This window comes from Canis aureus, chromosome 19 (assembly GCF_053574225.1).
Source record: "Canis aureus isolate CA01 chromosome 19, VMU_Caureus_v.1.0, whole genome shotgun sequence".
Lineage (NCBI taxonomy): Eukaryota > Metazoa > Chordata > Mammalia > Carnivora > Canidae > Canis > Canis aureus.
Window position 1 is genome coordinate 59,187,397 of NC_135629.1, and position 13,881 is coordinate 59,201,277.

The window sequence follows — 13,881 nt, forward strand, 5'->3', positions numbered from 1 at the left end:
TGTCTCTGCCTCTCTCTCTCTCTGTGACTATCATAAGTAAATAAATAAAAATTAAAAAAAAAATTAAGATGAGCAGATGAGGAAAGCACCCTAAGCAGACCCCAAGTGTCCTTATGAGAGAAACGTGGGAAGATCTGACACAGACACAGAGGAGGCCACGCGACCACGGAGGTGGAGAGCTGAGGGGTGCAGCCACAGGCCGCGGGACCTGGCGCCCCCAGAAGCTGCCCGAGGCAGCAAGGACCCCCGCCTGGAGCTCCCAGTGTGAGCGCGGCCCCGCCAGCCCTTGGTTCCAGCCCACGGGTGCTGATGCTGCGCGTCGGGTGGGTCTCCAGGAATGTGAGAATGCGCTTCTGTCGTCCAGGGCGCTGGGTGTGTGGTAATTCATTTACTTTTTTAACGATCTATTTATTTTGAGAGAGAGACAGAGACAGAGAGAGCGCAGAGGGAGAGGGAGAAGCAGACACCCCGCTAAACAGAGCCTGCCATGGGGCTCGATCCCATGACCCTGGGCTCATGGGACCCCGAGACCACGATTGGAGCCCAAATCAAGAGTCAGACGCTCAAGCCACTGAGCCCGCAGGCGCCCCCGCTCGTGGCAACTCCCTACAGGCAGCGCCGGGATCCGGCCTCCTCTCCATCTGCAGACCCTTGCCTTTCTCTGCCTTATTTTTTTTTAAGTTTTTTTTCTATTTTTTTTTAATTTAAAGATTTTATTTATTAATTCACGAAAGACACAGGCAGACAGAGAGAGGCAGAGACCCAGGGCGAGGGAGAAGCAGGCTCCGTGCAGGGAGCCCGACGCGGGACTCGAACCCGGGACCCCGGGGCCACTTCAATTATCGTTCACCTTTTTCCTAAGTTTTACAAGGAAACTCGGTGTCACCGTCAGGAGCGGGGAGCCCCGCGGGGACTCGCCGGCGATGAGCCGTGTTAGGAGGGGACCGTGCGGCCGGGCCTGGGGCGCGGGGCGGCGGGCGGGCAGCGTCCCGGGCTCCAGGGGAGCAGGGGTCCCGGGCGTCTAGGCCTCGGGGGGGCCCAGGGCCGAGGGCGCTCCCAGCAGTGAGTCAGACCCGAGGTCAAGGCCCCGGGCGCCTGCAGAGGCCGCGGCTGGCACATTCCCCGCCGCTGGGATCATGAGGCCCAGCCCCGCGTGGGCAGCCGCGTCTGGAATGTGCTGTGGAGGGACCGCGCGGCCCAGGGACTGGCCCTTCCACCCAGGGCGACCGGGGCCCACGCCTGCGGACGCGGGTCGCCGCCCCGGGCTCCGCCCCCGCCGCCCCGGGGTCCTCCACCACCTCCCGGGCCCCGCCGCCCCGGCTCCGCCCCTGGGCTCTGCCCCCACCTCCCGGGCCCCGCCCCCACCTCCAGGCCCCGCCCATTGCCACCTCCCGGGCTCCGCCCCCGCCGCCCGCCCCCACCTCCCGGGCCCCGCCCCCACCTCCAGGCCCCGCCCACTGCCGCCTCCCGGGCCCCGCCCCCGCCCCAGGCCCCGCCCTTCGCAGCCTCCCGGGCCCCCGCCCCCACCTCCAGGCCCCGCCCACTGCCGCCTCCCGGGCCCCGCCCCCGCCCCAGGCTCCGCCCCCGCCGCCTCCGCCAGGCACCCCGGGCGCGCCTCGGGGCCTCTGCACCCGCCGCGGAGCTGCCGGCGCGGCCACTGCACACGCGCCTCCGCCGCCCGCCCGCGCCGGAGCGGGGTCACGCCGGGGGCCGCGCTGGGAGCCTCCGGGCGCCGGGTCGTCCGGTCCGTCCGTCCTCGCGTCCGTCCAGGCGGCCGGTGTGCGGGTGGGGCGGGCGACGGAGACGCCCAGCCGGCCCGGCTCGGGTCCGCAGCTGCCCACGCCGGCCTCCCCCGCGGTACGTGGCTCGCGGCTCGCGCCCCAGAGTCGACGGCGGAGCCTGGAAATCGCGGACCGGAATCGCTCAACCGCACGGGCCCAAACAAACGTGGCTTCCGGGTCCTCCCGGAGCGGGCTTCCCGTCACGCGGTTACCCAAGCAACAGCTCTTTCCCGCCCCTCCGAGACAGACGGAAGAGCCAATCAGAGAGCTCCGCCGGCGCATGCCTCCGAGGCTCCGCGGCCCCGCTGCTCCCTGGGAATTGTGGTTCCGGCAGCCTCCTCCCGCTGCGTGGTCCCGTCACAGCCGCCGTAGGCCGCGGAACTACAACTCCCGGCAGGCGCGGGCGGCGCAGGCGCAGTGCGGGCGGCGCGGGCGGTGCGGCGGGCGGCATGTCGGCGCTGCGCTGGGGCCACGGTGCGTCCGGCCTCCGGAGGGCCCTGTGGCCCGCGGGCCGCCCCGGCCTCGCCGCCGAGGAAGGTAACGCGGGGAGCCCCGGGCGCGACGCCGCGGCCTTCGCCCCAGGCCCCGGGAGCCAGCGCCCACGCCTGCCCGGGGGCCCGGGGCCCTGTTCTGGGGAGCGCCCCCCCCCCCCGACCGCGCCACGCCCCCGGGCCCCCGACGGGGCTGTTTGACGCCTGGAGCCGCCGACCCCGCCCTCGGGGCCCGGGGCGCTTGACCCCTGCGCCGCGCCTGCAGCCCGGGGGGCGCGAGCTCGGGGCCCCCGTGACCCTTGGCCTCCGGGCTTCTTCCCCGCGTGGGGCCGCGGACCCCTGACCTGCGAGGACCCGCCCCCGCAGCCTCCGCGTGTCGCCCGCAGGGACCCTCCGTGGCGTCGGGGGCCGCGGGGCGAGCTCGACCGCCAGCCCCCGCGAGCAGGACCGCCGGAAGGACTGGGGCCTCGCGGAGCTGCTGGAGGGTGAGCGCGACCCCCGGGGCCTCCTCGAGGGAGGCTGGGCCGCCAGGACCCGAACCCCGGACCGACCGTGCGCCCCGGCTGGCTCCTGGGCCGGGGCTCCTGCAGGGGCGGGGCGGGGGTGGGGTGGGGGGGTCCTCCCGTCTTCCTGACCTGGAAGCCCCGGGCAGCCCTGGCGCCTCCAGAGGAGGCGGGGGCCTGTGTCTCCCAGACCCGGCCCAGCCCGGCCCAGCCAGGCCTGGGGTGGAGGCGCCTCTAAAACGAGAACCGCGGCTTCAGGAGAGTCCAGACGTGCAGAAGCAGAGTGACACCCTCCCCGGTCAGCGGCCTTTCCTCTCTCACCTGCTCCCTGATGTCCTTAAAGCAAAGACTAGGCCATGTGTCGTTCACCCGTAGGAAGGTTCTGGAAGTCTGAATCTGGAAGTCCTGTTAGTTTGCAGCACCCCCCCCACCGCCAACCCCCCAGGACCGAGGTCCCTGTGGCCTGTGCCACGGCCCTGCTCCAGCCTGTGGCCTCAGCACACGTGTCCCGGGTGCTGGCACGCGTGCGGAGGGCCAAGGTCACCCTGACTTCCCACTCCGCTTCGGCAAATCTTTGCTGAGCCCCTGCTCGGTGAGCGAGACCGGCTCCCCGGTTGGCTGCAGTCCCGTGGGAGAGGCACGGTGGGTCCTTGAGAGCGGTCGCAGAGTTCACACACGGCCCTGAAATCAGTATCGGGTGCCTTCGTGGTTCCTTGGGAGGCACGTGGTGTGACACGCCTTCCCCCTGCCGAGGGAGGCCCAGGTCGCACGCTGTCCTCTTGTTACCTCTCGTTTCACACGTACCGCAGACGGGCGCTCTCTCCAAGGTACGTTTAGTGCTGCCAGGTCGTTTTAACTTAAACGGTCTGTTCCTTGGAGGGAGAGCACAGGAGCGGTGGGGAGGGGCAGAGGGAGAGGGAGTCTCAAGCAGACTCCTCGCCGAGCGCGGAGCTGACATGGGGTCCGATCTCACAACCCTCAGGTTACCACCTGAGCCGAAATCAAGGGTCGGACTCTCAGCAGGCTAAGCTACCCAGGCGCCCTGTTTTTGCATTTTTGCACTTTTGTTGGTGATTTTGGTGTTCGGAGCGGCCCCTAAGCACAGCGGTGCTTTGTGGTGTTCTGCGCTCAGGAAGGCGGTGAGGTGCCTCCGGGAGAAAATAGGTGTTTGTGCGGGAGTGAGCTGCAGTGCTGTTGACTGTGGCTTCAGCGGTCGCGAATTAACAGTATGTGTGAAGTGAGGCGTCTCCGACAGAAAGACCTAGAACGAGGCCCGGTGTTGATGCGCTTGGGACTCCCACCAGCTATACAGTGGCTGTGCCAAGGGCCAGCACCGGAACCTTTGCCCAACCACGTGTAGCCATCAGGCACAGCACGTGCAAAGGCCCTGAGGCCACTGGGGCTGCAGCAGAGTGCACCACGAGGGTTCCAGGCACCTGGATGGATTTGAAGGCAGAGGTGCACCCCCGAGGGCGTGCTGACAGGCTGGATGTGGACGGAGAGAGGCCGGGACGACCCTGGGTTTCTGGCTGAGCACCTGCGGGGACGCCCCTGCCGGGGAGGGAGAGATGGAGGAGTGGGCTTTGGGGGGACACCAGCAGCTTGTTGGGGAGTTGGGCTGGAGAGGCTCAGGCGGACAGGGGCTGAGTGGGTGCGTGTGCCTGAACATCGGGACGCCCGAGGCAGTTGTCACCAGAGTCGTGGAGCCAAAGTCTCAGGAGCAGGGGCCGCGCCCCTCGGGCAGACGCCCCTGACGCCCCTGCCCTTTGCTCCCACAGTGCTCGAGGCGCGGGTGCGGCAGCTGCAGGCCGAGTGCGTGTCCGAGGTGACGGTGAAGAGGGTCGGCGTGGCCCGGCTGCGGGCCCCCGGGAAGACCCAGCGCAGGGCCGAGGGCGCGGCCGGGCGGACAAGCGGCCGCTGGGCCCAGAAACTGGACGAGGAGAAGTGGACGCTGCAGAAGCGCAAGCAGCGGCTGGATGTGAAGCTGCAGGGGCACGCGCAGCCGGAGGCGTGTGAGCGCGCCCTGCGGGTGCTGCCCCGCCTGCTGGACGCCAGGCTGGCCTGCCACCTGGAGCTCGGGGAGCCCCGGGAGCCCCACAGCCGCTGGGAGGAGAAGCTGGCGCGCCTGCTGCACAAGACCCCGCGCGAGCCGAGCCGCAAGGCCGAGCAGGCCCCCCAGGCCGGGGCCGCCTTGGCGCGCCTGGAGGTCCAGCAGCACCGGCTCCTGGCCTTCCTGGACTGCTGCCTGCGCACTGGCCACCTGCCGCTCGCCCACCACGTGCTGGTCACGCACCACAGCCGGGCCCGGCAGCAGCAGCAGCTCACGCTGGCCATGTACAACGTCGTCCTGCTGGGCTGGGCCCGCAAGGTGAGCGGGGCCCGGGGGGTGTCGGCGGGGCTTCCATCCCCTCTACTGTGGCGGCGCCACTGGGTCCCCGCAGCCCGCGTCCGAGCGCTGCTCTGGCCGCCGTGGCCGCCTTGACGGTTCTCGGGCGCAGCGGGCGTGGCCCTTGGGGGAAGTGCCAACGGCCAAGGGAAGGAAGAAATCTCCGGTTCTGGCATTTTCCTCCTGGCGCCAGGGCTGCCGGACCCTGGAGGCCTCCCCCCTCCCTCCGCACGGCGACTCCGGAGGGCAGGGCGGGTCTTTCCGTCAGGACGCTTCCTTTCCTCTTGCACATGGGCACGTGGGCGCTGGTGGCTGCGCGCTTCCCTCCGGGCTCTGCTCCCACGCGCCGTGTCCCTGCGAGCACCCCTGACCTCTCCTGTGTGCTCGGGACAGTGTTGCGTCCAGGGGGCCCCTCCTCCGTGCTGTGCGCCGGCAGCCCTGCTCTCAGGCCCGTGAAGGAGGCAGTGGTGAGGACGCGGGTGCGGGCACAGGAGGGTGGGCTCCCTGGACACCGCGCTGCACCCTCGTGGCCCGGGCGGCAGGCCCAGGAGCTACCGAGACTCCCACGTCTGCATCAGACTCCGATGGGCCGCGATGGGCCGCGGAGATGCCCAGTGTCCACGACTGCCTGTCACAGGCGGTTTCTGGCCCACACTTGTCTCTGGGGGTGCACAGAGGGGTCGTGCCCTCCGTGCAAGGTCACAGCCGTCCAGGTCCCCCAGGAAGGAGCCCTGTTTTAGCGGACGTTCCTGCCAAGAGCCCCTGCGAGAGCTTCCTGCGGCCCCTGCCACAAGTGACCATGGTCTGGGTGGTTGCAGGCACTGGAGATTCCTTGTTTTTTCTTTCTCACGTATATGTTCTACGTATTTATTCCTGAGAGACAGAGACAGGGACAGAGGCACAGGCAGAGGGAGAAGCAGGCTCCTTGTGGGGAGCCAGATGCAGGACTCGATCCCAGGACCCCAGGGTCACGCCCTCAGCTGAAGGCAGACGCCCCACCGCTGAGCCACCCTCCACGGAGGGTCCTTCCTGCTCCTCCCACTCCTGGAGGTGTGGCCACGTCCCTCCAGGTCTGTGTCTGAGGTCATGTGGCCACCTCGCCACGTGCACACGGCCTCTTCCTCACTGGTTATGGCAACAAAGACCCTGTTTCCAGCAGAGCCCCTGTCCTGAACTTGGGGGTGTCACTAGTCCACCTGCTCCAGCCCCCCCAATACGCACGGACTTCACAGCCATCGTTGGCTCTGTGAGTCCTTGTTTCTGGGCGGCCCACGTGTGTGATGGGCTTTGCTGTCCCCAGACCCCGGTGTGAGTCCTGTCTGTGCCGCGTGTCCCCTGTTGGCCTGCAGCACTCTCGCCTCCCGAGTTTCCCATCTGTAAAGTATGGAACCTACTGGATTCTCGGGGAGACTGACGGAGCTGATTTAGGGCTCTGACCACACGAGTTGAGGACCCGGGCGAGAGGGCACGCGAACTTCAGAAGGGTGTGTCCTCGTGTCGGTGGCCTTATTTCATGAACGTGGGATTGACAGCGGCGCCCGGTAGAACCCCGACCCTTGTAAACGCTCCTCATGCACACCAGCCGCGCATGGCCCCTGGGCCCTGGCAGAGCTGGAGACCCCGGAGTGGCCATGCGAGCTGGTGACTGCAGCCCATCCAGGGTGGCCGGGACAAGCCCCTCAGAACCCGGTTGCTGGCGCCGTGGTCTCTGGTGGTGGCACCTCTGAGATGTGGGCGGCGGGACCGGGGGTGGGATGCGGCACTTCATGGTCTCCAGAGGCCCTGGGGCGGCACTGCTAGGCCCCATGTGTGCGGGGGCGTTGGCCGCTCCCCGGACACGGCTGCTGACGTGCACGCTGCTCACACGAGGCAGGGGTCTTGGGGGAATGGATGGCCCAGGTGCTGGCATGACGGGACCGCGGATCAGAGACCGACACGCACGGGGTTCTCTGCGGAGCGCTGGGGAGCCTCTCGCAGCGGGGCTGACGTCGTGCGTGTTCTCGTCCACGAGAGCAAGGTGTTAACATGGTCCCCTCGGAAGCCAGCCCCCCGCCCCTGCCGCCGTGTCCCTGCGGGCAGCACCGCCCTCGGAGGGCGCTCGGGGCGCTGTCTGGCTAGCTCGTGTTCCTGCCTGATTTGTTGGCCGTGGAGAGAGGTCCCGAGGGGGCAGGCCGGCCCCCCAGGCCCTCACCCAGCCTGGTCTCCCCAGGGTTCCTACAAAGAGCTGCTGTACGTGTTCTTCATGGTGAAAGACGCGGGCCTCACCCCAGACCTGTTGTCCTACGCGGCTGCCCTGCAGTGCATGGGACGCCTGGACCAGAGCACCGCCACCATCCAGAGGTGGGTGGGCACCAGGGCCGACCCGCAGCGACGGGGGAAGCGTCCAGCCTGGCCCTGCCGGGGGCCCGCCCCCCACCCCCCATGGCCACCTGGCATTGGGTCCCCCGCAGGTGCCTGAACCAGATGGGCCAGGACGGGCTGAAGCTGCAGGAGCTGTTCACCTCCGTGCCGCTGTGCCAGGAGGAGCGGGCCCTGATTCTGAGGGCGGTGCGCAAGGTGCAGCCCACCTTCAGGCCCCCGCCGCCACCCCAGTGCCCGCCCCAGGTCAACACCTCGCCGCTGCTCCGGGAGATCTACGCCACGGTGAGCAGGCCCAGCGGGGTCTCTGGGGGCCTGGGCCCATCCCTGTCCTCCTCTCAGAGCCCCTGCCTCCCGGGGGCGCCCTCCCTGCTCCTTAGAGGCCGGCCCAGCCAGACTGGGCGCATCCGGGTGCCCAGCGGGGCCCTGACCCTCTGGACGCCGGGAGGGGCACAGCTGTGCTGCTCCAGGCAGAGCCGGTGGCCAGGGCCCGAGCCTGCGTGGCCTGGAGCCCCAGGTGGGCACACGCCGCCCCGCAGGCCCTCTTCAGGGTTCTCGTGTCGGTCGTGCTGTTTTTTTTTTTTTAATTTTTATTTACTTATGATAGAGAGAGAGAGAGGCAGAAACACAGGCAGAGGGAGAAGCAGGCTCCATGCAGGGAGCCCGATGTGGGACTCGATCCCGGGTCTCCAGGATCACGCCCTGGGCCCAAGGCAGGCCCCAAACCGCTGCGCCACCCAGGGATCCCCAGATCGTGCTGTTTTTAATCGATCTGTTGTTGGGTGGGTCACGTGTTCACACGGTCCCGAGTTTGAAAAGAAAATACCAGCATCCAGGGACTTGAACTGTCTCCGGGCTGCCCAGGGAGGCCAGGCCAGTGCTGGGGCAGGCGGGTGGGGGGCACGGAAGGTGGGACGAGCAGCAGCTCTCAGCCTCACCGCCTGCCTGTCGGCGCCCGCAGAGCGAACCCGTGTCGTACCCGAAGCTGCACCTGCCCCTGGAGAAGCTGCAGAGCCTCTTCCAAGAGCAGCTGCGCGTGGAGATGGCCACCACCGTGCCTGTGGAGTCTGTGGAGAAGGCCCGGGTGCTGACCAAGGAGGTCCTGCAGGCGGTGAGGCCCTGGCTGGGGTAGGCTGCGTGCCCACCTGGCCCCGCGGCTCAGGGTGCCCCTTCCAGGGTGCCTGTAAGCTCGGGTCCCTGCCCCCGGGGGCCTAGAGCGCGTGTGGTGGTGACTCCTGCATCCGTCCCCCGCAGCGGGAGACCCTGAAGCAGCTGCGCACCGAGTGGGCACAGGCGCTGTGCCTGGGGCTGCAGGACATGAAGGCCAGTGAGGCCCGCGCCGCCCGCACGGGCCGCCCCTCGCTCTTCCCGTTCCTGTGCGTGCTGACCGAGGAGGAGATGGCCGAGCTGCTGCTGCAGGTGGGGCCCCGGGGATGTTGGGGTTGTGGGGGGCGGGGGGCGGGGCTGGGGCTCACGGTGCCGCCCCCAGACCTTGCAGGTGCTGCCCCCGCAGGGAGAGTCGCTCCTCTCCCTGGCACAGCAGCTGGGCATGCGCGTCTTCAACCGGCACATGGTGCAGAGGAAGCAGCTCAGCAGCCAGGTGCAGGCTCTGCAGCAGCGCTACTACCGCTACCTGCACCTGCTGGCCTCAGACACCCAGGTGAGGCCCGGCACCCGGGCGTCCCTGCTCCCCTCCCTCCCTGGGGCAGCTGGGTCTGCCCCCGGGCCCTGCCCTCTTGCGCCGGGATGGCTGTCGCCCTGCCCTCGGGGGTGGCCAGGGGCAGTAAGCTCTGGGCCCAGCCCCCCAGGGCTTGACCCACTGTCCCCCCCAGGTGGCGGCACCCCACCTGCCCCGGCAGTACTGGGAGGCGCTGGGGCCACCTGAGGCCCCCCACGAGCAGCCCTGGCCCTTGCCGGTGCTGGTGGAGCTGGGCAAGAGGCTGGCCGAGCTGCTGGTGGAGACCGTGCGGATACCGGGCAGCCTGGCCGCCCCACAGGGCGCCTGCACGCTCATCCCCGTGCTGTACCACGTGTACTCCTTCCGCAGCTTCCGCCAGGTAGGCTGCTTCAGGGTGCGTCAGGGACCGGAGAGGAGGCTGGGGACCCCTGGGCCACGGCGGGGCCTGTTGAAATCACGGCCTCGGGGCTGGGGTGCCCGACGGGACACTGGGCGGTGTCCACTCGCTGTGCATCCTTGGGCACGACTGGGCCCTGGAGCCACGTTTGCCTCTGCCTCGCCCCCAGATCGGGATCCTGAAGCCACACCCCGCCTTCACAGAGCTGCTGGCCGCCGCCGCAGAGCACACGCTGATCTTCGAGGCGGCCGAGGTGCCCATGCTGTGCCCGCCGCTGCCCTGGACGTCGCCGCACACGGGCGCCTTCCTGCTCAGCCCCACCAAGCTCATGCGCTCGTTGGAGGGCACCATGCAGCACCAGCGCCTGCTGGACAGCTGCCCGCCCGCCGAGCTGCACGGCGCGCTGGACGCCCTCACGCAGCTGGGCAACTGCGCCTGGCGCGTTAACGGCCGCGTGCTGGACCTGGTCCTGGAGCTCTTCGCCGCCAAGGGCTGCCCCCGCCTGGGCGTGCCGGCCCCGCCCTCTGAGGCGCCCCGGCCGCCAGAGGGCCGCCTGCCCCCCGACGCTTCGCCCGCGCAGAAGGCCGAGGTGCGGCGGGAGCTGGCCCGCTGCCTGAAGGTGGCCCGGGAGATGCACAGCCTGCGCTCCGACGCGCTCTACCGCCTGTCGCTGGCCCAGCACCTGCGGCACCGCGTCTTCTGGCTGCCGCACAACATGGACTTCCGCGGCCGCACCTACCCCTGCCCGCCGCACTTCAACCACCTGGGCAGTGACCTGGCACGCGCCCTGCTGGAGTTTGCCCAGGGCCGCCCGCTCGGCCCCCACGGCCTCGACTGGCTCAAGATCCACCTGGTGAACCTCACGGGGCTCAAGAAGCACGAGCCGCTGCAGGCACGCCTGGTCTTCGCCGACGAGGTGATGGACGACATCCTGGACTCTGCCGACCGGCCCATGACGGTAGGGGCGGGGAGGGGGCGGCCGGGGCCCTGTGCCCTCCTGACACCCCGAGCCATGCCTGGAGCAGGCAGCCCTACCCTCCCCCCCCCCGCAGCCCCCCGTCGGCTGGCCCTGGGCTCCTGGCCTTGTCCTTCCTTTCGGTCATCCTGGGTCCCCTTCCCAGGCCCTTCCCCATCCCCTGGCCACTCTCTGGGGACTGCTCCCATCTCCCTGTCGCCCCCCGCCGCCCCGGGGGCTCTGTCCTAGGCCCCCGGCCCCAGCTGGGCCGGCCCGAGCCCCACTGTGCCCTCCCTCAGGGCCGGAAGTGGTGGATGGAGGTGGACGAGCCCTGGCAAGCCCTGGCTTGCTGCATGGAGATCGCTCGGGCCGTGCGCTCCCCCGACCCCACGGCCTTCGTGTCTCATTTCCCGGTTCACCAGGTGAGCGGCTGGGTACCCTGGCGTGGCGGGCTCGGCTAGAGGAGCTGTGCGTGTGTGGCTCCTGCAGACCCCACCTTGTGTCTCCTGGTGTCCCCGTGAGGGGCCCGGCCAGCCTTGCCGCGTGGCCTCATTCAGGCGCACTGTCCTGCCTCTCGGCTTTCGGGTCCGGCGTCGGGTGGCGCGTGCTGCGCCCTGGGGAGCCCTGGAGCTGTGGCTCGTTCCCGGGGTCCCTGTCACCAGCCCTGCCCGGGCCCCTCCCTCTCCCGTCGGCCAGGACGGCTCCTGTAACGGCCTGCAGCACTACGCCGCCCTGGGCCGCGACAGCATCGGCGCAGCCTCGGTCAACCTGCTGCCCTCGGACTTTCCGCAGGACGTGTACAGCGGGGTGGCTGCACAGGTGGGCGCCACGTCCCCCACCTCCGTCCGCAGAGCCCACTGGCATCTCCGTCCTCCGACCGCCTGCGTTGGCGGAGCCCGTGGTCTCTTTCCCCCCGTGATGGGGCCGGGTGGTCAGGGTGGGCTTCCCTGAGCGAGGTGTCATAGGAGGGAACCTGGAGCCCTTGGGAAGAAGAGGGGCCTCGCAGGGGAGCTGCTGGGCGGGAGGGAGACGCCGGGTCTGCACACCTGCCTGCTGACCCCAGACGCCCGCCCAGGTCGAGGTGTTCCGCAGGCAGGACGCCCAGCGGGGCGTGCGGGTCGCCCAGGTGCTCGAGGGCTTTATCAGCCGCAAGGTGGTCAAGCAGACGGTGATGACCGTGGTGTACGGGGTCACCCGCTACGGGGGCCGCCTGCAGATCGAGAGGCGCCTGCGGGAGCTCAGCAACTTCCCCCAGGTGCGCCCGCTGCCCCTTGCCCCCGGCCCCTGGCGGCGGGGCAGCAGGTGGCCCGAGGTGGGGTGGGGAGGCCGTCCTGGCTCTGCCCCCCAGTGCCCGGCTGACCACCCTGCTCCCTCCAGGAGTTCGTGTGGGAGGCTTCCCACTACCTGGTGCGCCAGGTGTTCAACAGCCTCCAGGAGATGTTCTCGGGTACCCGGGCCATCCAGGTGTGTCCTCCTGTCCCCTCCCTGGGCCCACCAGGCCACCCGACTGGGCCCTGCCCTGAGCCCCTGCCCTGCGTCCACAGCACTGGCTGACCGAGAGCGCCCGGCTCATCGCGCAGACGGGCTCGGCCGTGGAGTGGGTGACACCCCTGGGCATCCCCATCATCCAGCCCTATCACCGGGACTCCAAAGTGATGGTACGTCCACCCTCGCCGCCCCACCCCTGTGCTTGTCGGCTGGGACTCACGACCCTCCCCTCCCTGACCCTCCCCTCCCGACCCTGCAGATCGGTGGTGGCATCCAGAGCCTCACGTTCAGCAATAGTGGGGACACGACCCAGTGAGTGCTGGGGGGTGCCGGGGGGGGGGTTGCCAGCCAGGGGGCGGCGAGCCTGGCCGAGGGACTGCCCCAGGTCGGCCCCCCAGACCCCTGAGTGTCCTGTGTCCCCAGGAAGCCTAACACGCTGAAGCAGAAGAACGGCTTCCCCCCGAACTTCATCCACTCGCTGGACTCCTCGCACATGATGCTCACAGCCCTGCACTGCTACAGGTGGGCCCTGAGTCTGGCGGGCCTCGCAGGCCGTGTGCCCCCCGCACCTGTTCGTCAGCTGCTGCGTGCGGGCCCTGGTCTGGGTGTTGGGGACACAGTGGGGGCCCGTGGAGAGACGGGAGGTTGTGAGGCCAGGTCGGACAGGGTTAGGACCCTAACTGTGTGAGGTGTTGGACCTGGTGCCCAGAAAGGGGATTGTGTGAGCCAGTGCAAAGGCCCTGCGGCGGTGAGGTGTGAAGGGGGGGGGAGTGGGCTGGGCCTGGAGGGAGGGTGCAGGTGCTCTCAGTGACCCTTGCCTAGGTCCCACCCAGGTGAGTGCTGGCTGTGGACAGCTCTGACAACTGGGGGGCGCCCTTGTAAGGGGAGGCATAGGCATCCGGGTTTGTCCTGAGCCCCTCGGGGGCAGCCAGCAGGGCAGTAGAGAGGCCTGGGGTTTGGGGTCGCGTCCGTCTGTCAGTTCCCTGTGGGTGCCCAGGGCCCGGGGGGGGTGCCCATGGCAGCAGGGGTGGGGGCAACGCATGGCCCCAGTGTTCTTCCTAAGGGAACTTTGCACCTATACCTACGTGCTGAGCCCAAGAGCAGTGAGGACACGGGGCGGGGGCGGGGGAGCGGGGGTGCGGCCCTCCCCTCACAGGAGACCCTGACGCTGCCGTAGGAAGGGCCTGACTTTCGTGTCCGTGCACGACTGCTTCTGGACCCACGCGGCTGATGTGGCGGTCATGAACCAGGTGAGCCCCGGTGGCCGCAGGCACCTGTCGGCCTCCAACCTGCCACCACGGCAGGGCTGGGCAGGGGGCGTGACCCCACCTGACCTCGGAGGCCCAGGCCCAGTCCCACCGTCCCCTCCCCCAGGTGTGCCGCGAGCAGTTTGTCCACCTGCACAGCCAGCCCATCCTGCACAACCTGTCCAGGTTCCTGGTGGAGCGATTCTGTTGCAGCTCCAGGTGAAGTACCCCCCACCCTGACCCTGCCCCGGCCCCCACCCGCCCCACCCGCCCCCTGGGCCTCACGCCCGCCTGGCCTTGCTCCAGGTCCCTGAAGCACTCTAAGGACTCATGGATTAGCAAGCTGCAGGACACGCTGAAGGCAGTGCCGGAGACAGGTGAGTGGGGCCCGGGAGTGCACGCCGGGGTGCCCCTGCCCATGGCCTCCCGCGACACCCGGTGTGCGCTCTGCTCCGCAGGGGCCTTCGACCTGGAGCAGGTGAAGCACTCCACTTACTTCTTCAGCTGACGCAGCCCGCGGCGGTCCCCAGGCAGGCGCCGCGCGGGAGCCCGCCCTGTACCATAGTGTAAATAAAGCTCTGTTGCCACCCGTGGGAC

At 69.3% G+C, this 13,881-nt stretch overlaps 1 protein-coding gene across 1 annotated transcript; it reads left to right on the forward strand.

Moving 5' to 3' along the window:
• Positions 1–2,178: 2,178 nt before the first annotated feature.
• POLRMT (RNA polymerase mitochondrial) lies at positions 2,179–13,880 on the forward strand. Its single transcript, XM_077860797.1, has 21 exons — positions 2,179–2,318; positions 2,659–2,757; positions 4,554–5,143; positions 7,371–7,501; positions 7,612–7,804; positions 8,481–8,630; positions 8,774–8,938; positions 9,009–9,179; positions 9,352–9,576; positions 9,764–10,552; positions 10,849–10,971; positions 11,246–11,368; positions 11,625–11,804; positions 11,927–12,013; positions 12,094–12,207; positions 12,297–12,349; positions 12,461–12,559; positions 13,215–13,287; positions 13,412–13,503; positions 13,591–13,661; positions 13,743–13,880. The coding sequence occupies exons 1-21, from the start codon at positions 2,231–2,233 to the stop codon at positions 13,790–13,792; spliced, it is 3,666 nt and encodes a 1,221-aa protein (XP_077716923.1). The 5' UTR covers positions 2,179–2,230; the 3' UTR covers positions 13,793–13,880.
• Position 13,881: the final 1 nt, after the last annotated feature.